This window comes from Cajanus cajan, chromosome 1, assembly GCF_000230855.2.
Source record: "Cajanus cajan strain Asha chromosome 1, NIPB_CcT2T_4, whole genome shotgun sequence".
Lineage (NCBI taxonomy): Eukaryota > Viridiplantae > Streptophyta > Magnoliopsida > Fabales > Fabaceae > Cajanus > Cajanus cajan.
In genome coordinates this window covers 744,782-767,889 of record NC_138517.1, presented here as the reverse complement: position 1 = coordinate 767,889, position 23,108 = coordinate 744,782, and the positions used below count along the sequence as shown (strand labels likewise).

Genomic DNA, 23,108 nt, shown 5'->3' with positions numbered 1-23,108 from the left:
AAGTTCTTTACTCTTAGATTATATATACAAAATTTCATATTAATTCAAGATGATTTAATATTTCATTTTTATAAAACAAAATTCACGTAATATATTTATTTCAAAATATACTAAAATATGAACACTTTGATTACCTTCAAGTTGTTGTTCAATTTTAACAAAATTTGATATACACATATAAAGTGATATGAACTTTCAATCTAACGGCTGGATTTACAAAATTTACATTTAATATAAAGTTATTAAACAATGTAATACTTAGTAAAAGTTACAGCAGTGTAATTATAATCTTCCTCTATATATATATATATGAGGAGGTTATAATTACACCGGTGTAACTTTTACTAAGTATTACACCGTTCAATAATTTTATATCAAATGTGAATTTTGGATTAATAAAAATTTGATATAAACATATAAAATGATAGGAACTTTCAATCTAACAGTTGAATTTACAAAATTCATATTTAGTATAAAGTTATCGAGCGGTGTAATAACCAGTAAAAGTTACATCGGTGTTATTATAATTCTCCTCATATATATATATATATATATATTCATTTATTCTAAGAATTACCTAAATTTACTCTATTTAATAACTCATATTTTACATAAAAATTTAAAAATATAATTATTCAATTTAATATTTTATTAAATTTTTAATGTATAGATTAAATTTTTAAATTTTTAAAAAATTTAAGAATCATTCCATATTTCATTTTATTAATTCAAATGGATTGATAATGACTCATAAACAAAAGATGATATTAAATGACGTTTTAAGTTTTTAGTAAAAAGTAAATCGTTTATTATAGTTTTTTGTCAAATGAATATTTAATATAATGGTTTTTCAATAACCAATAAAGATAATTTAATAAAATTGTTTCACCAGTGAATTGAAACTTGAAAGAAAAGTATTGGCATCATGTCCAAGATTTGTACCAATAATAGGTTGAACGAATTCAATTCGACCGAAAATAGGTCCCTTATCTCATCCAATTCAGACACACAAACAAACAGTTATCATCCAATAAGACTAAGTGAATAACTAAATATCTTTTGTTGGCTTATTGCATCTGCCAAAAGCAAACAAAATGACAATACCCCAACCAAATCGATCTTCGTTCATGCCTTTGGCCATTCTATTTCAGGCATTATGCAAAGGTTTTCTCCAAGGAATAAATTTATTCCACTGGGCACTTTCCCACATATGGAAATAACTTGTTAATTCACATCTTATCAATCTCTCCATTCAGGTGCACATAGGGTGGTGATTGAGGGGTGGTGCAATTTCGTGCCGACTACTGAAATATATATTTCCAAATTAAATATACTAAATTCTTTGAACTTTCAAAGATACTTAACATTATTATAAAAGTTGCACGTCATCACCATCACACTATATTTCAGAGTGATTTATAAATTATAAGTAAAGTATGCGATACTTACTTAAATTATATACTATAGCTAGCAGTCTTAGTATCAATTTCTCTCAATTCTAGTGACACTGTCAACACTTGTTTTCAGCTTATATTTTGTTCTTTGTCCTCTGATTTTTGATTACTTAGAATTTGGATGTGTTATGATTTACATGGCAAGTTGAAATGAGGCAAAAGGATTGTTATAGAAAGAAAGGTTGGTGTAGTGCGAGTGGGAAAGTGGTGGTGGTTGCAGTTGAAGCTACGAAAGAAGTTCCAAGGACTGCTTTGGTGTGGGCATTGACTAATGTTGCTCAACCAGGGGATTGTATTAAGCTGCTGGGTGTCATTCCTTGTATGTGCTCAAGTATATTTCTTTGTTTTCTTCATTATTGTCAAGAATTTGAGTATGTTTGGATAATCTTTTCTGCAAATACCTATAAAAGAAAAAAGTAAGAAAAAAAATGAATTAAACTTCTCTGTTAGCTAAATTAGCATATGCACAAGTTAAAATGATTTTTTTGTAGAAATTAATTTGAAAGAGTTTTTATTTATTAGATAATCGAAAAATTTATTTCACTTTTCTTTTTTAGAAATACTTATAGAGAAGTCTATCTGAACGGATACCAGTATGTTCTATTTGTTCTTTTAGCAGTGATTATGATTGTTTGTGTTTTACATGTTCAGATTCAGACAACAGGATTCGCAGCCTCTGTAGGCTTGCTACTGATTGTATCACTAGTCAGAGGACATCCCGTTTAGGAACCGTCTCAGATCAGAGACAAGTTTGTGTAAATTCATGTTCCCAAATGGTGCTTCAACTTCATGAATTTTATGATCCAGAGAAGGTTAAAAATTAAAACATAACTTTTCAATAACTTCCAAATATGTTTGTTTTTTCCATTTGCTTTTGTGTCCTAACATTCAGCTTTTCTGACCTGACAAATATTTAAATAGATAAAGATCAGAATAAAAATTATTTCTGGTTCTTTGTGTGGAGCTGTGGCTGCTGAAGCCAAGAGAGCCCAATCAAGCTGGGTAATATTAGACAAGTAAGAAATATGATGAACATGGTTGCTTTTTTATATACTAAGCTGAAGAAATTGTTGTTTGTAAATGCAATGACATTGTCTAATTTAACACTTCTCAGTTCATATTCATTTTCCATTCCAACAATGATCCATGCACAACAATTTATAAGCATCTTTTATGTCTATCTCTTTCTATTATTGTGATGGAGAGATAGACACCCAAAATGATATTGTACAATTTATTGTATAGATTTGTTGTTCACGTATCATTTTACTTTCTATTTTATGTGTCTGTGGATATATAGCAATGCCATTGGTGAATGTTAACAAATTCTTATTACGAACTGAAAAGGTAATGTTCATGTTTACAGAAAATTGAAAAATGAAAAGAAATACTGCATGGAGGAGCTGAGTTGTAGTGTGGTAATCATAGAACGATCGCGGCCAAATGTTCTGCGATTGAATTTGATAAGTTCAAGAAACATGAAGCAGAATGCATTTCCAAGAAACATCAAAGAAAATTCTAAAAATGCAGATACAATTAGGGGTCCAGTTGTTAATATTCCTGCAGCTAGTAGTCTAAAACAAGGGTCAAACATGACAGAAAGTATCTTTGGACAAAGGAGAGGTTTCTCCTTCTCTCAAAAGGAGCTGAAAAATGTGGAGGAAGGTGAATCCAATTCACAGAGTGGAATTATTTTGAGTTTATCCTCCTCTAGTTCATATTTTCAGCCATGGACTTCAAATAAAATTTGTGTTGATGATGAGGCTTCGGTTTCTCAAGCCGAAGCATTGGTTCAGAAATTGGATCATGATGTTATCTTAGGAGTACTTAATTGTAAACTTGATGTGAACTTGAATAGAAGTGTTACAGAAACAATTTCACTAGTCCCAATTGCCACTACTGCGACCCCCCCATTGTGCTCTTTTTGTCAGCACAAGGCACCTTTGTTTGGGAACCCTCTAAGATGGTTTACATTTTCTGAACTGCAACTTGCCACTGATGGATTTTCACAGCCAAATCTTTTGGCTGAAGATGAGTTTGGTTCTGTACACCGTGGAGTGCTACCTGATGAGCAGGTTGTTGCAATCAAGAGGTATAACACTGGTGCTCGGGGTGATGAAGAATTTTTGTCAGAAATAGAGGTTTTAAGTTGTACACAACATCGTAATGTTGTGATGCTAATTGGGTTTTGTGTGGAGGATGGAAGAAAATTTCTGGTTTATGAATATGTCTGCAATGGATCTCTATATTCTCATCTTCATGGTAATTATGTTGAACCATTTTGGCATACTGTATTATCTGATTAGCTAATAAGAGTATGCAAATTAAAATCTTATATGGTAATTGCAGGAAAAAATCAAAATGTATTGAATTGGCATGCACGTCAAAAAATTGCACTAGGAGCAGCTCGTGGTTTGAGGTACCTTCATGAAGAATGTAGAGTGGGTTGTATTGTGCACCGCGACGTGAGGCCTAGCAATATTCTCCTTACTCATGACTTCGAGGCATTAGTATGTCCAACTCCAATTTTTTTTTAATGTTAAAATGTATCAATATAATCTTCTTTCTTAACTCTATGTTTTTACCATTGCAATTAGTAGCTTCATGTTAATCTTCTATCTTTTGTTTTTCCTACATCTTTATTATACTATGTTAGGTAGTTCTTCTCAAGGATTAATTGTGTATGTTAATATAAAGAATCATGCTTTCAACGGATAAAATGTCTCAACTAACTGCGACTAATGGATTTAGGTGGGAAATTTTGGGCTTGCCAGGTGGCATACGAATCGAGAAATGGATGTGGAAAGCAGGGTGCCAGGAACACTTGGGTAGTGTACTACTGGATGAAAGCCAATTCTTTATCATTTGCCTTCTCTCCATCATCTCTTCTGTTAATTTTTTTTATAAGAAAAAAACTAGAAATTTTAAATTTTTTCATAAACTAAAATTAACAACTTATGTTTGAGTTGAAAATGAGATTATAAAAGAACTAATAGAAGAAAACTTTTACAAATTAATTTATGTATAAATTAATTTAAATTTACAAAAAAAAAATATTTTATTTTTTCAATTTTAGAAGTGTTAATGAAAAAAAAAATTCAAAAAATAGACCCGGATTAGATTTAGAAAGTGATGGTGGAAAAATTGCTCTTGCATGGATATATATAGGTATTTGGCTCCAGAATGCACTCAAAGTGGTCAAATCACTAAAGAAGCTGATGTTTTCTTCTTTGGGGTACTATTACTAGAGCTTGTTACTGGACGTAAAGCTTTAGATAAAAGCAGACCCAAAGGCCAGCAATGCCTCCATGAATGGGTAAAATTCTTAGTTACGAATTTACGATTCATGAGTTTAATGCTATCCCATTTATCATCTATATGAAAATATTGATTTTTATTCAAGAATTTAATCTAGATTGAATTTCATTTTGTCAAACAAAAACAGATCAGTTTAATTAAATTTATTTCATGCTTATGTATGGTTTGTATAGGCACGTCCATTGCTTGAGAGACATGAAATTGATGAAATAATAGATCCAAGTATAAGAAACTGTGACATTGATCAGGTTCATCGCATGCTGCAATGTTCCTCGTTGTGCATACAACAAGATCCACATTTAAGGCCACGAATGTCTCTGGTAGGAGAATTAAGTCTCATTTTATGATTATGTATGTATGTATTGCCTTGGTATTCAATGTCATACTCATATATATGAATTCAACCGTCTCGAATACGGGTATTAAAAAGAACATGCAGCAGCACCTAATTCAAATTTATCAAGAATACATCGGAATATATCTCAGTTTATATCACCGCATAAAAAGTTCAAAATAAAATCTGCATGCACTGTTTGGTATGCATTCCACACAAAATATGTTGGACCAGTATTTCACCATCCATCATAACTCTCACTTATTGATTGTTTTGTGGGGATATGAAAAATAAAATATGCCGCAAAAAAAAAAAATGAAAGAAAAAACCTGATTTTATTTCATTTTCTATAAAGCTGATCATAAACCAATATCTTAGCTTTCTCTCTTTGAAAAAATACAGAAACCAAAAGAGAAATAAAACAAATTATGAAACTATTAATTTTGTTATTGAACTATTATACACTCTTTTAAATTGTCTCTAAAGTAATAAAAATTAATTTTTGAAGTATTAAATATTCATCATTTAATAACTAGAATATTGCTTAACATCATTTCTAATACTCTATATAATTAAATAGAAAAAAGAACAAAGAGTTAAAATCATCACTTATATCGACAAAAGATGGGAAACAATTAATTGTTGAAGAAATATTTGCTTTAAGTAAGTGTTGCATTAAGTGTTTGCACAATTAATTGTGATTCTGAACGTGGTTAGTACTGTTCTTTGTCACCCTAGCCACTCTCATTTTTATGTTATTTCTCATACAGGTTCTCCAGGTGTTAGAAGGCTACACTTCGACGTGATTGTTTATCATATATTTACACTCCTCTGAACAATAATGCAAATAAGGTGAGTTCAAGGGTATTTGAAACCCTAAGTAAAAGTTATATTAAGATATTTTAGTAATGTAAAATATATATTAAATTTTTATATTTTTAACATATGTAAATAAAATTTATAATAAATTATATATAAAAATAAAATATTATATATATTATTTAAATTTTATATAAATAAATATTTTTAAACATATAAATTTAATATTTCAAGTGATGTTTTTTATTACAGCAATTTCAAGTGATGTTTTAATAACTTCGCTAATAGAAGCTATTTATTTATATCTTATGATTTAATGCTTAATTTTTCATTAATGACCTGAATATGAGCTTAATTTATATAATTTCTTTGTGATTTTATTTTAAATATTAAGGCTCATCCTTGAGTATGTTCAGGTGCTTTAAAGGTTAAATCATGTTTCAAAATATAAAAAGCTACAAGAATATTAGAATATTCAAAGTCTAAAAAAAAAATCAAGAAATGATCAAGTTTATATGTGAAAAAGGTAAAAGTAAAACACATGGGATTTGATCAAGTACGTGGTCCATGTCATGACATCCTGTCATGTCACGAAACGATCCTGTAATGCATGAATTCATTAAAATTTAATTAGATCACGTCTAAGTAAACATGTATTACTTCATGAACATAACACAAGCTTGAAGAAAAATTTCAATGTTTTTAAATGTGTTTGGATACTTATCCAATACATCTGTTAGTGAAAAATTATATATTTGACATAGTAATATAATTATAAAGAAGAATATCTGTTATAAGAGAATAAAGTTAAATAAAAAAAATCTATGAATTCTTATTTCTCAGAAGTGTGCTAGCTCTCTTAAGAATTGAATCCTTATATTTTCACTAGATCTGTTTGAACTTGCATAGTAACTAATTATCTGAGTATTTGTTTTTTATTCTTAACAAAACTACTTTTTTTTTAGAGATTCATTTATGTAGGATGTGAAATAAGATTAGAGGCTATGAACACATTTTTCAATGCAGGCAAGGAGATAATGATTTTCAATGCAGACGAGGAGATGACAAAAGAAACTTGATCATCTATAGATAAGATTTTCAAGCACCAAGACTATAAGAAGAACAAGGAGGTGTGTAAGGAATACAAGTCCTAGTGCTGTTGAACCCACTGAGAGCACTACTACGCAAGCACTGAATGCACCAGAGGCACATGCAAGAAGGGTGAGACGTCCACCTCAGCATTTGGAGGATTATGTGACCACGTGCCTTGACCCACGCACAAAGAAGAATTCCGTTAGGAAGGATTGATTGAGAATATCCTTTTGTTATTAGCTAATGATTGTACTGCAAGGCAAATTGCCATTCGTGCATATATAGCACTTTACTGTATGGAAAAAGGGAAGAATAGAAAAAAGTATTTGCTTTCTCTCTGAATTATCTCTTCTTTCTGTTATTATTCTCCTTTCTCCTGCTGCAGCACCTTCCATTTGGTGCTTTCATTGCTTCCTACTCACCATGACCGACCCTACCTCTCCTTCAGGGGAGCTTACCAAACTCAACCTACAATTGGAGCAGCTCTTCCTTTCCCATGCTAACCTGTCCCATACCATCCATGACCTAGCCAATCGCACCTCCATTCTTGAAAACCAGAACCACCATCACCCATCCCCTTCTACCAAACCTGTCAAATTTGACCTCCCTACTTTTAATGGCTCTGAGGCCCTTGGGTGGATTTTTAAGGTCACCCAATTTTTTGACTACCACCAAACCCCCCCTGACCAACGTATCCAAATTTCATCCTTCTACTTAGAAGGCTCAGCTCTTTCATGGTACCAGTGGATGTTCAGCAATGGGTTGCTTACTTCCTGGGAGGCATTCCTGCGGGCCCTAGAGCTCCGCTTTGCCCCCTCCAAATTTGACGATCCCATTGCTTCCCTTTGTAAGCTCACTCAAACGAACAGCCTCCTCGATTATCTTTCGGAGTTCGAGACTTTGGCCAACAGAATCTCCGACTTTCCACAGAGTTTCTATCTCAGCTGTTTTCTCTCCGGTCTACGCCCTAACCTCCGCCGCGAGGTCACCGCTCAGCAGCCACCGGATCTTCCCAGTGCCATAGCCTTGGCTAAACTCCATGATGATAAGTACCGATCCTCACAGCTCACCCCTAACCGTTTTGGCCGTACTCACCTTCCTTCCCCACCCTCTCCACCGCCCTCTTCACCTACCCCCCTCAAACAACTTCCCCCTCTTCTCCCTACACCACCAACCCGGCTGCCTATTAAACGTCTTACTGAAGCTGAGATGCAAGCTCGGAGGGACAAGAACCTCTGTTTTAATTGCGATGAACGATACACTAGAGGCCATCGTTGCAAACCCCAATTCCTCCTTCTCACCACCTTTGATTCTGAGGAACAGAGTGAATTTACGGCCACTGATGAGGATCCAATCACCGACGAGGTCCAACAAGAGGCTGGGTTGATCAGTTTACACGCTTTTTCTGGTCACTGGACCCCACGCACGTTTCGGGTCACCGGATCCATCCAGGGTTATGCGGTCCAAATCCTTGTGGATAGTGGTGCAACACACAATTTCATCCAGAGCAGGGTTGCCCAATTCCTTCATCTATGCTCCAAGCCCACACTGAGCCCATTACGAGTCATGGTGGGAAATGGAGAATTCCTACCTTGCTCTTCCTTTTGTCCACAAGTTCAACTCTCCATAGACCAGCAACAATTCTCGGTGGATCTGTACCCTTTGGAATTATCAGGTACAGATGTAGTTTTGGGAGCTCATTGGCTCTCCATGGTCAGCCCTTTTGTGATGGATTATAACGGGCCCTTCATGAGGTTCATGTGGCAAGGGAATATGGTTGAATTACAGGGGGACAGCGGCCCAAATCCTTCACCTATAACAGCCCACCAGCTTCGCCGATTACAAACCACTAATCGAGTCGAAGCCCTTTTCCAACTCTCTTTAGACTTTTCACCCTCCCCCCTCCATACTGAACCACCCCCACCCACCACTGCTACCCTTCTCCCTTCCTCTTCCCAGCCACCATTACAATCCCTCATCCACAAGTATGCTTCCCTTTTCACCGCCCCAACCTCCCTTCCCCCTCCTCGGCCCACTGACCACTCCATCACATTACAACCCAATACTGCTCCTATTTCTGTACGGCCCTATCGATACCCACATTTTCAGAAGCAGGAAATTGAGTCGCAAGTGAAGAAAATGTTAGACTCCGGTTTTATCAAACCCAGTACCAGTCCCTATTCATCTCCCGTCCTCTTGGTCAAAAAGAAGGATGGAACATGGCGCTTTTGCGTCGATTATAGGGCCCTCAATACGGTGACTGTGAAAGATAAATTCCTTATCCCAACAGTTGATGAACTTATTGATGAGTTGGGCCATGCTTCTTGGTTTTCAAAGCTGGACCTCTTCTCCGGTTTTCACCAGATTTTGATGAGACCTCATGATTCCGAAAAGACTGCATTTCGAACCCATAACGGCCATTTCGAATTTCGGGTCATGCCTTTCGGGTTGTGTAATGCTACCTCCACATTCCAGGCTACAATGAATGACATGTTCCGGCCTCATCTCCGTCGTTTCATCATCGTCTTTTTCGATGATATTTTGGTCTATAGTCCGACTCTGCAAGACCATGTTCTCCACCTGGAAACTACATTTCAGTTACTGCTCTCACACTACTTTCGCCTCAAGGGCAGCAAGTGTTGTGTGGGTCTCCAATCAATTCAATATTTGGGTCATGTAGTCTCGGCCAAGGGTGTGGAACCTGATCCGGAGAAGCTTGATTCTGTTCGCACTTGGCCCCGTCCTTCCACATTAAAATCCCTTCGGGGTTTTTTGGGACTTACAGGGTTTTACAGGCGTTTTGTCTCGGGGTACTCTACTATTGCCCATCCCCTTACTGACCTCTTGAAGAAGGATTGTTTCCTTTGGACTGATAAAGCACAAGAGGCTTTTGATCGCCTTAAGTCGGCCCTCATTGCTGCCCCTGTTCTAGCAATTCCCAAATTTGACTTATTATTTGTTATTCAAACTGACGCTTCTGGTGCAGGTATGGGTGCAGTCCTTTCACAGAATGGACATCCGGTTGCTTATTTCAGCAAACAATTCTGTCCGAAGTTGCGCAACTCCTCCACCTACATTCGTGAGTTATGTGCAATTACTTCTGCAGTGCAGAAATGGCGCCAATATCTCCTTGGTCGTCATTTTATTATACAGACAGATCAACGCTCTATTAAGGAGCTACTCACCCAGACGGTGCTCACTCCAGAACAGCAGCAGTACTTATTCAAATTATTGGGCTTTGATTTCGAGATTCAGTATAAACCAGGAAAATCCAACTTGGCTGCTGATGCTCTTTCTCGGCGAGAAACCTTCCTTGACAATAGTGCAGATTCATTGCTGGTTTTATCTGTCACTCATTCTGATTTCTTGCAGGATTTGAAATCTTCCTTGGCAGATAACGTGGAATTCAAGGAATTGAGGGATAATATCTCTGCAGCACCTTCTGACTTCCCACATTTTTCCCTTCGTGAAGGCCTCATTACCTACAAAGGGAAAACATGGTTGCCGTCTTCTTGCTCCCTCATTCCCCTCCTCCTCCATGAGTTCCATTCTACTCCCATGGCTGGCCATACCGGGGTCTCTCGCACCCTTAGCAAGCTCTCTGCCAATTTCTATTGGCCCAGTATTCGCAAGGATGTCCAACGCTTTGTGGAGCAATGTCAACCCTGTCAACAAACAAAGATACCAACGCAGAAGCCATCGGGTCTACTGCAACCCATACCTCCTCCTTCGCGTTGTTGGGAAGACTTGTCCCTCGATTTCGTTGTGGGCCTTCCTCCTTATAAGGGCTTTACCACTATACTAGTTGTTGTTGACAGATTCTCCAAGGGTGCCCATTTTGGCATGTTGCCCAAATCCTTTTCAGCAGGTTTAGTGGCTCAGTTATTTGTTGATGTTGTTTGCAAACACCACGGCCTCCCCCTCAGTCTCATCTCTGATCGCGACCCAATTTTCCTCAGTCAGTTCTGGCAAGAGCTTTTCCGGTTAAGTGGCACCAAGCTTCGTCTTTCCACAGCCTACCATCCTCAAACCGATGGTCAAACTGAGGTGGCAAACAAGGTTCTACAGCAGTACCTTCGTTGTTTCGTTCACCACAAACCTTCTCTTTGGGGCAAGTTCTTATCATGGGCCGAATGGAGTTTCAATACGTCGGTCAATGCTTCCACTGGTTTTTCTCCGTTTGAAGTGCTCTATGGTCGCAAACCACCCCTTATGCCTCCCATTCTCCCTGAAGATACTTCTAATGCTGCAGTTCAATCTGAGCTTGCTACCCGTGCTGCAATACTGCACAAGCTGGAGTCTAATCTTAAAAAAGCTCAAGAGACAATGAAGAAATGGGCTGACAAGTCTCGCCGGGAGCTACATTTTGCTGTGGGTGACTGGGTCTATATCCGTTTGCGTCCACGCAGGCAAACTTCTGTCACTGCGACTCATTCTGTCAAACTTATGAAGCGATTCTTTGGACCTTTCAAAATTTCGAGGAAAATTGGTTCCGTTGCTTATGAAGTTGAGCTCCCCCCTTCCGCGCGAATACATAACGTGTTCCACGTTAGCCTCCTGCGTCCGCATAAGGGTCCCCTGCCCTCCCCTCCTCTCTCCTTACCCCCGGTAATTGAGGACAATCACCCCATACTGGAACCTGCTGCTATTCTCGATTGGAAATGGGATAATTCTTCTAGTCCGCCTGCAGTTCTTGTCTTAGTCCACTGGCAGGGCTTACCACTTGAGGAGGCCACTTGGGAACCTTGGACCATCTTGCAATCTCAGTTTCACCTTGAGGACAAGGTGTTTCTTGAACCTGGAGGGGATGTAAGGAATACAAGTCCTAGTGCTGTTGAACCCACTGAGAGCACTACTACGCAAGCACTGAATGCACCAGAGGCACATGCAAGAAGGGTGAGACGTCCACCTCAGCATTTGGAGGATTATGTGACCACGTGCCCTGACCCACGCACAAAGAAGAATTCCGTTAGGAAGGATTGATTGAGAATATCCTTTTGTTATTAGCTAATGATTGTACTGCAAGGCAAATTGCCATTCGTGCATATATAGCACTTTACTGTATGGAAAAAGGGAAGAATAGAAAAAAGTATTTGCTTTCTCTCTGAATTATCTCTTCTTTCTGTTATTATTCTCCTTTCTCCTGCTGCAGCACCTTCCAAGGTGTGTCAACCGACCGCGAAGATAAAGTTTAGAGTGGTTAAAAATACTCCCACTCGCTACCTTAGCCTTTGGTACCATGAAAATGGAACAAAAAGATCCCATAAAAAACATAAGAGTTGTGGTGAAGATACTCAATTTAGTAGAATCACATAATTTGTTGTTTATGGAGGAGCACTAGTAGAAAAATGGTAATTTACGTCACTGTATTCTCGTCGGATAAAGAAGAATCCGACGTTAAAAAATTGCGGTAGCATTTTTTAATTAAGTCCAACTTTTTTACGTCGGCCCCTACGAGGTCCGACGTAAAATATCTACAAATTTCAAATTGTATTCGCGCGCGCGTCAATATTTAAATAAGAGAGCTTTGAGTGTAAGTGTCATTCGAGTTTTCTAAGTTAAGATTTCGTTTGAGTGTATTGCATCTGAGTGTATGTTTGCGCGTTTGGGTGATTCTTGAATTTTTGACCGATTGTATTGGGCTCGCGTTTAAAGTTAATTTGGAAAATCCTTTCTTAATATATTAGCTTATTTGTTGAAAATAAATGTATGTATTTATCTATTAATATACTAGTTAATATTATCATCTTCTTCGCATTTGGCTGGATCATCGTTTGTTAATACAGGTAGAAAATGCTCTGCGCGTGGGTGGATCTGCAAGCAGAGTGGGTGGATATGCAAGCAGAACGGGCCGTTCTCCAAGCAGAACGGGCCGTTCTCCAAGCAGAACGGGCCGTTCTCCAAGCAGAACGGGCCGTTCTCCAAGCAGAACGGGCCGTTCTCCAAGCAGAACGGGCCGTTCTCCAAGCAGAACGGGCCGTTCTCCAAGCAGAACGGGTCGTTCTGCTTGTTGTTTTTTTTTTGGTTTCCAACTTTTTTACGTAAGCTCTTGTGAATTTCTGACGTAAATTTACGTCGGCTATCACAGCCGACGTAAATTTACGTCTCCCGCATTTACGTCGGATCTTTTTCTGACGTAAAAAACTTAAAATAAGTGACATAAATTACCCTTTTTGTACTAGTGAGAACCGCGAATTGAGCGTACCAATTCACGATTCCAGTATTGCTTAATTTTGCTTTTCAATTTTTGTGAAGTTTTTGCACTTTCCACTCTACTTCCCAAGATATGTTGTTTTAGGTATTTTTAAGTTTCCACCTTCTCCTACAACTTCCCGCACACCTTTCCAAATTCTGTCACAACTTCTCATACACACAACATAACGTCACACACTATATGATGTTGTTGTATGTTATAAGGGACAAATATATTTGTTTCCGGTGAAATTCATTATGTATTTGAATTAGCAACACTTTCAATTTAGTTTCAATTTAGGTATGTATATCAAGCAATTTTTACTACATAAAACTAATTGTGGTCCAATTTAATTATATATATAATTTAGCATACAAAGATTTTTAGATGTTCCTCGATGATTACCATGAAGCGAGATTCATGCATATTGACTTTTAAATAAATTGAATGAACAATATATATATTAATAACAGAAATCATCACTTATTTGCTCCAAATACTTGCTAAAATACAACATATATTGATTCTGAGAAACAAAAGATTTTACAAAACTATGTTACATTAAGCCGAGATAAAATTATCCTAGTTATGTTAAAATAAGAACAAGAAACTAAGCTACGAAAATAAAAGTTGGCCTAGAAACCATACTTAGTCACCTTGTGCACGAAAGCCATGGATGCAAGCATTGGATGTAAAGGAGCATGTAAGTATCAGGTTTTTGACCCTTTCGAATAAGCCTGCCTTGTTATTTATGGAGGATTAGAAAGAGCGATTACTTTTGCATTGATTCGACGTGGTATGTGCAACTATTTCACGCTATGCGACATGGGTAACCCCTCTTAACCGTTCTTAACTTCCCACAACTGTTTGTTACACTTTTGATTCTCGAATAATCTCTTCAAGGTCCTTGGCTTTAATTTTCGAGGAACGGTCATTACCCATTGATCTATAATCACTCTATTATTCATGCAAATGTGGATAACTTTTTTAAAATGCTTATAACTGCTCTTCTTTGATTAGTCGAACAATTTCTTAAGAATATTTTGATTACTTAAATTTTTTCCACAACTCTACCCCAACAATATTATACTTATATTAGTAAGATTAAGACATTTTTGGACATCTATGTATGATTGAATGGATAAAAATGTTAAAAAAATAGAAATAGAAGTGTTTAATGAAAAATGTATTTTATTTACAAAAAAAAAAAAATCCCCTTTACTAATAGTTATAAATTATAAATGATATGATATTTTAATTTATATAAATTTTAGCTAGATAAAAAATTATTTGCAACACATTAATTTATATATTAATTAAAATAACTAATTGAGTACTAAAATAATTATTTTCATAATCATCCAAATTAGTTTTTACTATCAACGAAATTTTTAACTATATATGTTAAGTCATTAATTAACACATTATATGTTACATAATAAATGACATAATTTTTGTTTAACTTTTGGTTTCTCTTTCCTCCCAACTTTCTCTCTCTTTTTTATTTTTATTTTTATTTATTTTTATTTATCTTAGATAGTCTCTCTTCACATTTTCTCATCAATATCACTACTCATCTCATCCACTCACAATCCCTTCTAAATTTCTCATTTTTTTTTCCTAGATTTATTTGTTCATATATTGATTATTTAACTTCTATATTGGATTCTCTTGTTCAAACATAAAAGGAAGTATTTTTTAAAAAATGATTTTTTTTAAATAGATAAGAGTTGTTTCTTAAAAAGTAGAAAATTGTTTATTTCAAAAAAATAAATTAAGAGAAACATATTAAAAAAAAAGTGCTTATTTTATTTTAAAAAAAGGCTTTTATAATTTTTTTTAAACAAATAAACTCATTATCACCATTTTTTAAAATACATATCTTTATTAGATTTGTATTTATTATTTTTTAATATATTTATAATATATAATTTTGACCCATTGTCCATACCATATGTCATCTCTCTCTTTCACTTCTCATATTTATAATTAGGAATGGCAACGAGACAAGATAGATACGAGTTTTAATATCTTCGTCCCGTTCTCGAGTTTGTACCTATACTTATCCCTATTTTTGATACTTGATAGGCATGAAGTTTGTGCCCTATTTTTGTTCTCGCCAAATATTGGATATACCCATACCCTACCTTATACCTACCAAGAAAATTAACTGAATATTTTTTTGCAAAGAAATATAACAATACAAATTCTAACATAGAGTAACAGATAAATTTCTTAATGAAGGGTTTAATTATTTTTGTTTACCTATTATAACCCTAAAAATCTAAGAGAATTTTAGAAGTTTAAAGCGAGAATAAGGACACGAGTAAGTAACTGTATACCAATTTGTGTCCCCATACTTGATTTAGTAATTCAAATATTATCCGTACTCATATTTGGTCAAACTAAATATTCTCTATCAAAGTCAAGATAGCTTTAAACATTATTTACTATCAAAATTTGTCACCCCTATCTATAAAGTTAGTTTTTGGAACTCTCTCGAGTTTTAGAAACCTCTTTAATTAAACACTTTAAATATAATAACTTCTTCATGTTAATTAATTACCTACATATGTCAACTTTTTTCTCCTACTTATTTTTATTGTTCGAGTAAATTACTTTTATATTTTGTGATTTGTATTTCTCAATTCACAATATTTTTATAATTTTAAAATTTATTTATTTTTCTCTCTCCATGTCTACTAGATGAAAATATATAAGGGAACATAACATCTCTTTACTGTATAATAAAAATATCATTATTTATATTAATAGTGGAATTAGTTTAATAAACATGTTACCTTTTATTTATGTAAAATACACATAGATATATAAAGTATTTTGAGCCTATTAATAATAACAATGTAACGATAATAAATAACAAATAACAAATTAAGGGTTAAGTGTTTTGAAAGAATTATGATTTAATTATTTTATATAACACATAAAATCAAATAAAAATTCTTATGAATCTAATACTTTTTTTTTCTTCTATTATAAATAAAAAATAAATTTTAATTACTTTTATTTTATTTAATAATATTTTTCTCTAAAATATCATTTTATTTTAATATATGACTATCATTTGGCTATATAATAAAGATAATTTTAAAAAATATAATAATATTAGTAAAATTTAATATAAATGATTAATTTCTTTAACATGATTAAAATTAATTGTTTTTTTCTTTATAATATATAACAAAAAGAGTATCTCATGAGATAATAAAGATTATTTTAATAATAATAAATAAACATTTTAATCTAAGTGTGTTGTTGCTAAGAAGAAGAGCAAAGGAAAGATGTGGCGGTTCCTGAAGGTAGGCGGTCGCAGCCATTTTCCCCTTTCTTGTGCGCTCCGAATCCGAAGTTTGCTCCATCTGCCACGCTCCTTCTCTTGTATCTTCCTTACTCATTCGCTACTTCTATCAACCCTCAAATCAATACTAAACAATTTCTATGTCTCTGTTTTTTGCTTTGACTTCGAGGTGTTTGTGTGGTGGTAGATGTTGCGGATGGGGAGAGGGTTGACACTTCAAAACCAGGCTTTATCCACCCCGCTGCCATTGTTCACCCCAATGCCGTCATCGGCCAGGTACCTCTTCACCCAAAAGTTTCCTCCTTTTCCTCTTAATTTCTATTGGGTACCTCAAATGATATTCCTTTCGAATTGGGTATCTCGGTTAGGTTAGTTTTTAAGTGATGCCAATCGAGAAGTGAAAACGTAGGTTGTACCCTTTGTTAGCCTTTGCGTTCAATGTAGTTTTCCACTGAGCATCTAACTTTCTTGCGGGTTGTTCCATTCAGCATTATTTTTGTGGTATTGGTCCTATGCCCAAAGTTAAAGGTTTCGAAATTTGAAGGAAAATATTTTAGACTTCATTGACCAGTAATGTTTTGTTGACCAAGGTTTTCAAAAGCACTTGCAGCCAGCATTTGTCCTCAATGCCAAGTTTCATGACAAAACCAAGACTGTAATTTAAAACCTTGGTGTTCCGTTGACGAAAAGAAAGTCAAGTAACTTCTTTTTTGAAGTCTTAGAAACACGTGGGGGAGCATATAGAGTTTGGTGTCTGTTCTCCACAGTTAATGTATACTTGACTACTTGTCATGTGTATTACACTTTATTAATTTGTTTGGGTACAAAAGAGCTTTTGAAGACTTCTCTACCGGATTTTTTTTTTTTTTTTTTTTTACTTTCAGTAGTTAAGCTTTCAAAGATCTTTTGTTTGAACTTGAATCTAAACAAACTGTATTTCTTATTATATTGTGCCATGCTATGATGCAGTATTCACATAAATAATGCTGTACATTCATCAATCCTATTTTCACTGCTTAATGTCTCCTGCTTTTATGCTTAGGGTGTTTCGATTGGTCCTTTTTGTTCTGTTAGCTCCTCTGCAAAACTAGGGAATGGCTGCCAACTATATCCCGGAAGCCATGTTTTTGGAAGTACAGAGTTAGGGGACAATTGCATGTTGATGACGTGAGTTCAGACTTATGATCACTGTTTTCTCTTAAGGTTCTGCTCTGCTGAACGTCTTTGTTTTGAACCATTATATGATAGCGGTGCTATTGTTGGTGATGATTATCCTGGATGTACCATCATTGGAAGTAATAACAGAATAGGATATCATGCTGTGATAGGTGTCAAATGTCAAGACATGAAATACAAGGTATGCTTCACATGAACTGTATAATGTTAGTAATTAAGTCTATTTTAGTGAGATGTGTTTTATTACGTCTTTGCGAAGCATATGCACAAATAAAATTTGTGTTCAATACTTAGGAGTCTATAACAAGTCTATTTTATGTGATGAAAAAGTTTTAACCCAAAAAATCTTACTTTAATATTATAGTTGATATATTTGTTTTTAATATTTCAACATGAAAAAAAAAATTAAAAGAATAATGACTTACTGGTTCTTCATTTTCATTTATATATTAATAATTAGGTATGTATGAATTTTCAATGTTTGTTTGGATGTTAATATTTTGTTAAAAATAATTTTTATTTTTTTGTACCCAATGACCCAACTCATTATTGATGAGGGTGGTTCGATTTGTTTTGAGTTTGATAAAAAAATTTCACAAACCCAACCCAACCCAAACTATATTGATCCAGTTGGGTAATGAGTTTGATGAAACCCAACCCAAACAACATGTGAACAACCCTAATTTACATGATTAACTGGACCCTTCACGTAAAAGTTCTTTGGGTTTGAAGGATGGATACATCAGGTGCTCTTCGTCATCCATACCACATTAAGTAACTAATCATAGCAAAAGCCTAAGCTATCAGGACAAAGTGCTTGATTGATTTTGATTTATATATCTAAACTGTCTTTTCTGGCTATAGTCCTCATTGGTATGCACTTACTTTTCCTTTGTGATGTTACTATTTATTGATGGACTTCCATCTGTGTGGGTGCAATTTTATGAGAGTTGTCAACATATCTATCTTTTGAGAATATCTTGTTATTTGCAGTACATTTTTTAACTAGTTATGCTAGGTATCTGTATTAACCTATATATGAATCGCTTTCAATGTTTGCACTCATGTTATGGGTTGCAAAATCATGTCATTCATGTCTGACTTATTTTGACAAAAATATAAGTTCTTAATTGTGCTGATCATGTAGCCAAAGGATGAATGTTTCCTGGAAGTTGGACACAATAATGATATTAGGGAACATACTTCAATCCATCGATCTTCAAAATCAACCGATAGGACGGTAGGAAGCATATATTACCTTTTAGTAAATTTTTACATAAAAAAAATTAGAAATTTTCAGACACAAAAGCGTATACACCTTTTCATACTCACCATGATCATATGATAGGTTATTGGTAGCGGCAATTTTATAATGGGATCTTGTCATATTGCCCATGATTGCAAGATTGGTAACAACAATATTTTTGCTAACAATACTCTTCTAGCTGGGCATGTCGAAGTGGAAGTAAGTTCTAAAATCTGAAGTTAATCTTTTGATAAATTCTACTTTGTTAATTTCTTTTGTTTTAAAATGGAATTGGAAAATCAATTATAACTCTGCATATGTAGGACTACGTTCACACTGCAGGTGCAACTGTTGTGCACCAATTCTGTCATCTTGGCTCTTTTGCCTTTCTTGGTGGTGGTTCTGTGGTAGGTTTATCTTTTAATCTTCATTGCTTTGAATCAATCTGTTTTATAACTAGGGAAGTGATTGTTATGCAATCATGAAAGGATACTGTACAAAATCTAAGCCAGTCAGCAGAAGTTTAAGTAGGACCTAGTTATCTAGTAGCTGGTACTAGTACTAAACTACTAATGGCTGTGAACGGTGAGGAGTATGTGAGAAATATGTAACCAGACCACCGCTTAGCAAACACTTCAGCAACTACCTTGGCTTTTCTTTTGGGAAGTTTTAACATGATAAAATGCATGTACTTTGAAAGTCTGTCCACCACAATTAAGATCACTTCATATCCTTTAGACATAGGCAAATTTGATAGAGATCTAAATTTCTCAGCGGGCCCTACAGTATCTATTACTGTAAATAAGAGTAATATAGTAAAAGTGGATTTGTTCTCGACTTTGGCATCCAATAATCAATAACCCTTATTTTTCACTGAGATGATTTCAACAAAAGTTTATTTAAAATGGATTCTAGCACATGGGGGTGCCATCTTTGGAATGTATTACATCAAATCTCCCTTATTGAAGAACTTGTTAAAACAAATACTTTTACCATGCCAAATTGATTTACAACTACTCAGGTGTGCAACTACAATGTCATGTTCTTACATAAATGAAGGTTTCACAAGATGTCCCAAAGTACATGATGGTATCCGGAGAAAGAGCTGAGCTTCGGGGTCTAAATTTGGTGGGCCTTACACGATATGGATTCAGCATTGCAGAGGTTTATGTTCACTAAGTTCAAAACTTCAAATTTAGTTGCCTTGAATTATATTTATATTTAATCACAACTAATCAATTTTCTTGGGCAATGTTTCAGATCAGGAGCCTGAGGACAGCTTATCGAAAGATATTCATGTGTATTGATGCAAATGCCGGGTCTTTTGAAGAAAGGCTTGCAGAAGTGGTATTATTTGTGTTTCTATATTTCTTTGAGGCAGTCGTTGATGTAACGGTGTCCTTGGGTGGGTCTAGTCTTATAGTAAACTTATGCAGGAGCAGCATGGAAATTTGGTTCATGTTCCTGCTGTGCGTGCTATGCTGCAGTCTATTCGCAACTCTTTTGCAGAAGATCGTCGTGGAATATGCAAGTTTAGACAATGGAATGTCTCTTGAAGCATGCCGAGGTCAGTTCATATATACTTTTTTGTGCATGCCATGCTCATTTAGCTGCTATGAACTAAAACAAGAAGGAGAGAGGGACTAGTCTTTTTTACATCAATTTGTAACTAAAACAGATATAAACCAGTATTGAATTTTTGTTAATTAATTATAAATAATTTGCAGGTTTTCAGTTGCCATGCCGTTTCTGCTCAAGTGACAACTCACGATCATTATATATATTCCATGACTGCTCACCAATGGGAGGCCTTTTACAGTGAAGTTAGTTTACAGTGCAGTGGTTCTCTTCATTTGTCATATTTTTTGGAAGAGTTTGTTGTATTATTAAGGGAGAATTCATTATGAATCTCGAATTTTGTATAGGTCACTATTTTCTGTACCAAGTCAATATTTAGCCTGAAATGCATAAAATTTTGGTATCTTATATCTGGGTCTAACTAATTACTTGTATATAAACATGTAAGCCGTCTGTTGAGTCATTTAATTTGAAAAAGGAAAAATAAGAATTCAATGCTAAAATATTGACAATAGGCTGTACCCAACACCTGGACGCAGGACTGAAAATATTCTATACAACATTCCCAACAAAGACCTTATCACATTTATCTATTATATCGAGCAATGGGAAATGCCCCATGGCTGCATGCAGCATGCTGATGGATGAAACCTCAAACATGACGTCCCAGTAGCGTTTGAAAAGTACACCAATAATAGATTAAATGTATGCTCTGATAGAAACGGGTACACCAACAGCAAAGAAAAGGTATCCTCTGATGGTGCATATATGCGGTCTAGAATGAGTTATGGCCTTATGGGGCAACCGCCGGAAAGCCTGAAACGGAAAAAAACCAATGAACAACGCAGCTTTCCAGTATAACATATTGATGCACATGACACCTTCACATGTAACAAAAACCAGGTGGGAAACCATCATATATTTACTCACCAATTTTTCAAAACTAATTTCACAAAACTGAGACAATTGGTAATTGTAGCACGTGCAATCTTGCATGAAAAACAGAACATTCAATAGGATTTTGGAAGGAAAACAGGGCATAAAGGTCTCACAGAATCTGCATATGCCTTTAATGTACTTGGGTTGATGCACAATAACCTTAGGACATTTACATGCTCATACTGGAATCGAATTGAAATTAACAATGACAATGAAATTTTGTTGTATCATACCTAACGCAACTTTTTCATTCGTTTAGAGGGTCGTGCTGTCTCCTTTTTTGATTCCTCTGGAGTTTTTATGTCGATAAATGGCTGAAAACAAATAAGACATAGGTAAAGTATAATAAAAAAAATCGAAGCACTGCCTATTCTCGCTTCATACTTATATTTTCGTACTTTAAGACAAGCCTACTACTGATTAGCGCGAATAACATAAAGCCATATCATTAAACTTTGAAGGGAAAGTTGGATCAGAACCATTTGAAAGTTCAAATAGTGGACATTTACTGTTACGATATGTTTATCTGTTTGATGAAACTGTGATTAGTTACAAAGATTAGAATCCAACTGGATTGGATTAAAGTTATGAAGTAGCTTAAAAACTACGTACATGGCTTCTCTCAAGTGAGAGGGTACACTTTAGAAGAGATAATGCATAGGAAGAGCCTATTAGGATAAAAATTTTCATAAACACTTAAGGAGAACAAAATAAGAAGGAAAATCGTATTTTCTTCTTCTAAAAATGTTTATGGAGAAGTTTATTTAAGCAGACTCTAAAGCCATAAAATATCAAGGCAGTTTTATTATTATTTTTGTTTTCTGTTGAAACAATACGTATTTTGTTACAATCTTAACGATTTTCCAATCAACAATTATATCTCCGACACTTTTTCTCCTAATGCGCACTCCTCACATTCAATAAGCTAAATCCAAAAGCTTCAACATGTAATCACAATAATGCTAAACAAGTAGTCACAATTCGGCTTCAGTTTCTCTACACATGACTCATACGAGGCTATGCGTACCAAATACAAATAATTGTCCGATTTCTTATACCACTAAAATGTAAATAATTTACGAGGCTCAAAGATACTAGAAAAAAGAAAGAAGATTCAGATTGCATTTCACCTCTTCCCATTTTGTTTGAAGTTCCAAAAGCTCTTGACAGTATGCAAGGCATTCAGCATGGTACACCGCAGCCAAGTCTTTGATCAACGCCTTCCTTTTGATGATACCAACCACTTCAACAATAATCGAACATTTATAAATAAATAAATTAGAATTATCATTTATCAACCATAGAACTCACAATTGCAATCCATAATGCACGCCCAAAGTTTCAAATAAAAACCCTAAACTCGAAAGTTCAACGCGCGAGAAAATAGAAAAAGGAAAGAAAAACGAAAATTCAGAAAAGATTTAACGACGAGAGAGAAAGAGAAATACTCCGACTAGGATCAAACGGTAACGGAGGATCGGAAGTTTGTGCAACTTTCGCTTCTTCCGCCATAGCTTGTTTTCTGCTATTGCTCTCGACCTTCTGCGCTGACTTCATATAGATTGGGCTCAGTCTCTTGGGCTAACTAATGGGCCTTTTATACCAACTTGGGCTTTGTTGAGTGAAACAATTTCTGGGCC

The 23,108-nt window shown here is 35.0% G+C and overlaps 3 protein-coding genes across 9 annotated transcripts; 2 read left to right on the top strand and 1 right to left on the bottom strand.

Moving 5' to 3' along the window:
* The first annotated feature begins 1,083 nt into the window (after positions 1-1,083).
* On the top strand, positions 1,084-12,725 carry LOC109818881 (transposon Tf1-107 polyprotein). 3 transcript variants are annotated; one of them, XR_014432775.1, is made up of 11 exons: positions 1,084-1,785; positions 2,106-2,266; positions 2,376-2,470; positions 2,821-3,716; positions 3,804-3,964; positions 4,206-4,282; positions 4,623-4,770; positions 4,946-5,092; positions 5,877-5,958; positions 6,952-7,055; positions 12,181-12,725. XR_014432775.1 is itself a non-coding variant. In XM_083072109.1 (2 exons), the coding sequence occupies exon 2, from the start codon at positions 7,441-7,443 to the stop codon at positions 11,998-12,000; it is 4,560 nt and encodes a 1,519-aa protein (XP_082928235.1). In that variant the 5' UTR covers positions 5,917-5,958; positions 6,952-7,440; the 3' UTR covers positions 12,001-12,173. The 3 variants fall into 3 exon arrangements, 1 of the variants encoding a protein (XP_082928235.1); XR_014432778.1 differs by having other exon boundaries at positions 1,086-1,773; positions 12,181-12,720; XM_083072109.1 differs by lacking the exons at positions 1,084-1,785; positions 2,106-2,266; positions 2,376-2,470; ... (4 more) ...; positions 4,946-5,092; positions 12,181-12,725 and having other exon boundaries at positions 5,917-5,958; positions 6,952-12,173.
* Positions 12,726-16,466: 3,741 nt separating this feature from the next.
* Positions 16,467-20,937, top strand: LPXA (bacterial transferase hexapeptide repeat-containing protein). 4 transcript variants are annotated; one of them, XM_020384410.3, is made up of 11 exons: positions 16,467-16,609; positions 16,717-16,805; positions 17,572-17,696; positions 17,778-17,886; positions 18,853-18,945; positions 19,054-19,170; positions 19,275-19,358; positions 20,011-20,115; positions 20,212-20,298; positions 20,388-20,518; positions 20,679-20,937. In XM_020384410.3, exons 1-10 carry the CDS (start codon positions 16,513-16,515, stop codon positions 20,505-20,507), a joined length of 1,026 nt encoding a protein of 341 aa, XP_020239999.1. In that variant the 5' UTR covers positions 16,467-16,512; the 3' UTR covers positions 20,508-20,518; positions 20,679-20,937. The 4 variants fall into 4 exon arrangements, with proteins under 4 accessions (XP_020239999.1, XP_020239998.1, XP_082928229.1 ...); XM_020384409.3 differs by having other exon boundaries at positions 16,486-16,609; positions 16,699-16,805; positions 20,394-20,518; XM_020384408.3 differs by having other exon boundaries at positions 16,489-16,609; positions 16,699-16,805.
* On the bottom strand, positions 20,916-23,073 carry LOC109818876 (uncharacterized). 2 transcript variants are annotated; one of them, XM_083072105.1, is made up of 5 exons: positions 22,917-23,073; positions 22,599-22,711; positions 21,702-21,782; positions 21,460-21,518; positions 20,916-21,345 (listed from the first exon to the last, which is right to left on the bottom strand). In XM_083072105.1, exons 1-3 carry the CDS (start codon positions 23,023-23,025, stop codon positions 21,702-21,704), a joined length of 303 nt encoding a protein of 100 aa, XP_082928231.1. In that variant the 5' UTR covers positions 23,026-23,073; the 3' UTR covers positions 20,916-21,345; positions 21,460-21,518. The 2 variants fall into 2 exon arrangements, with proteins under 2 accessions (XP_082928231.1, XP_020240000.2); XM_020384411.3 differs by lacking the exon at positions 21,460-21,518.
* Between the last annotated feature and the right edge of the window lie 35 nt (positions 23,074-23,108).

What these genes read in the sequence shown, in the direction of transcription:
- LOC109818876 (XM_083072105.1), bottom strand. Translation starts at nt 23,025, where the DNA reads ATGAAGTCAGCGCAGAAGGTCGAGAGCAATAGCAGAAAACAAGCTATG. An exon ending in ACCGTTTGATCCTAGTCGGA is followed by an intron (nt 22,712 to 22,916) that starts GTATTTCTCTTT and finishes TTATTGTTGAAG; the next exon opens with TGGTTGGTATCATCAAAAGG. An exon ending in TTCAAACAAAATGGGAAGAG is followed by an intron (nt 21,783 to 22,598) that starts GTGAAATGCAAT and finishes ATTTGTTTTCAG; the next exon opens with CCATTTATCGACATAAAAAC.
- LPXA (XM_020384408.3), top strand. Translation starts at nt 16,513, where the DNA reads ATGTGGCGGTTCCTGAAGGTAGGCGGTCGCAGCCATTTTCCCCTTTCT. An exon ending in GACAATTGCATGTTGATGAC is followed by an intron (nt 17,697 to 17,777) that starts GTGAGTTCAGAC and finishes ATTATATGATAG; the next exon opens with CGGTGCTATTGTTGGTGATG. An exon ending in GTCAAGACATGAAATACAAG is followed by an intron (nt 17,887 to 18,852) that starts GTATGCTTCACA and finishes CTGATCATGTAG; the next exon opens with CCAAAGGATGAATGTTTCCT.
- LOC109818881 (XM_083072109.1), top strand. Translation starts at nt 7,441, where the DNA reads ATGACCGACCCTACCTCTCCTTCAGGGGAGCTTACCAAACTCAACCTA.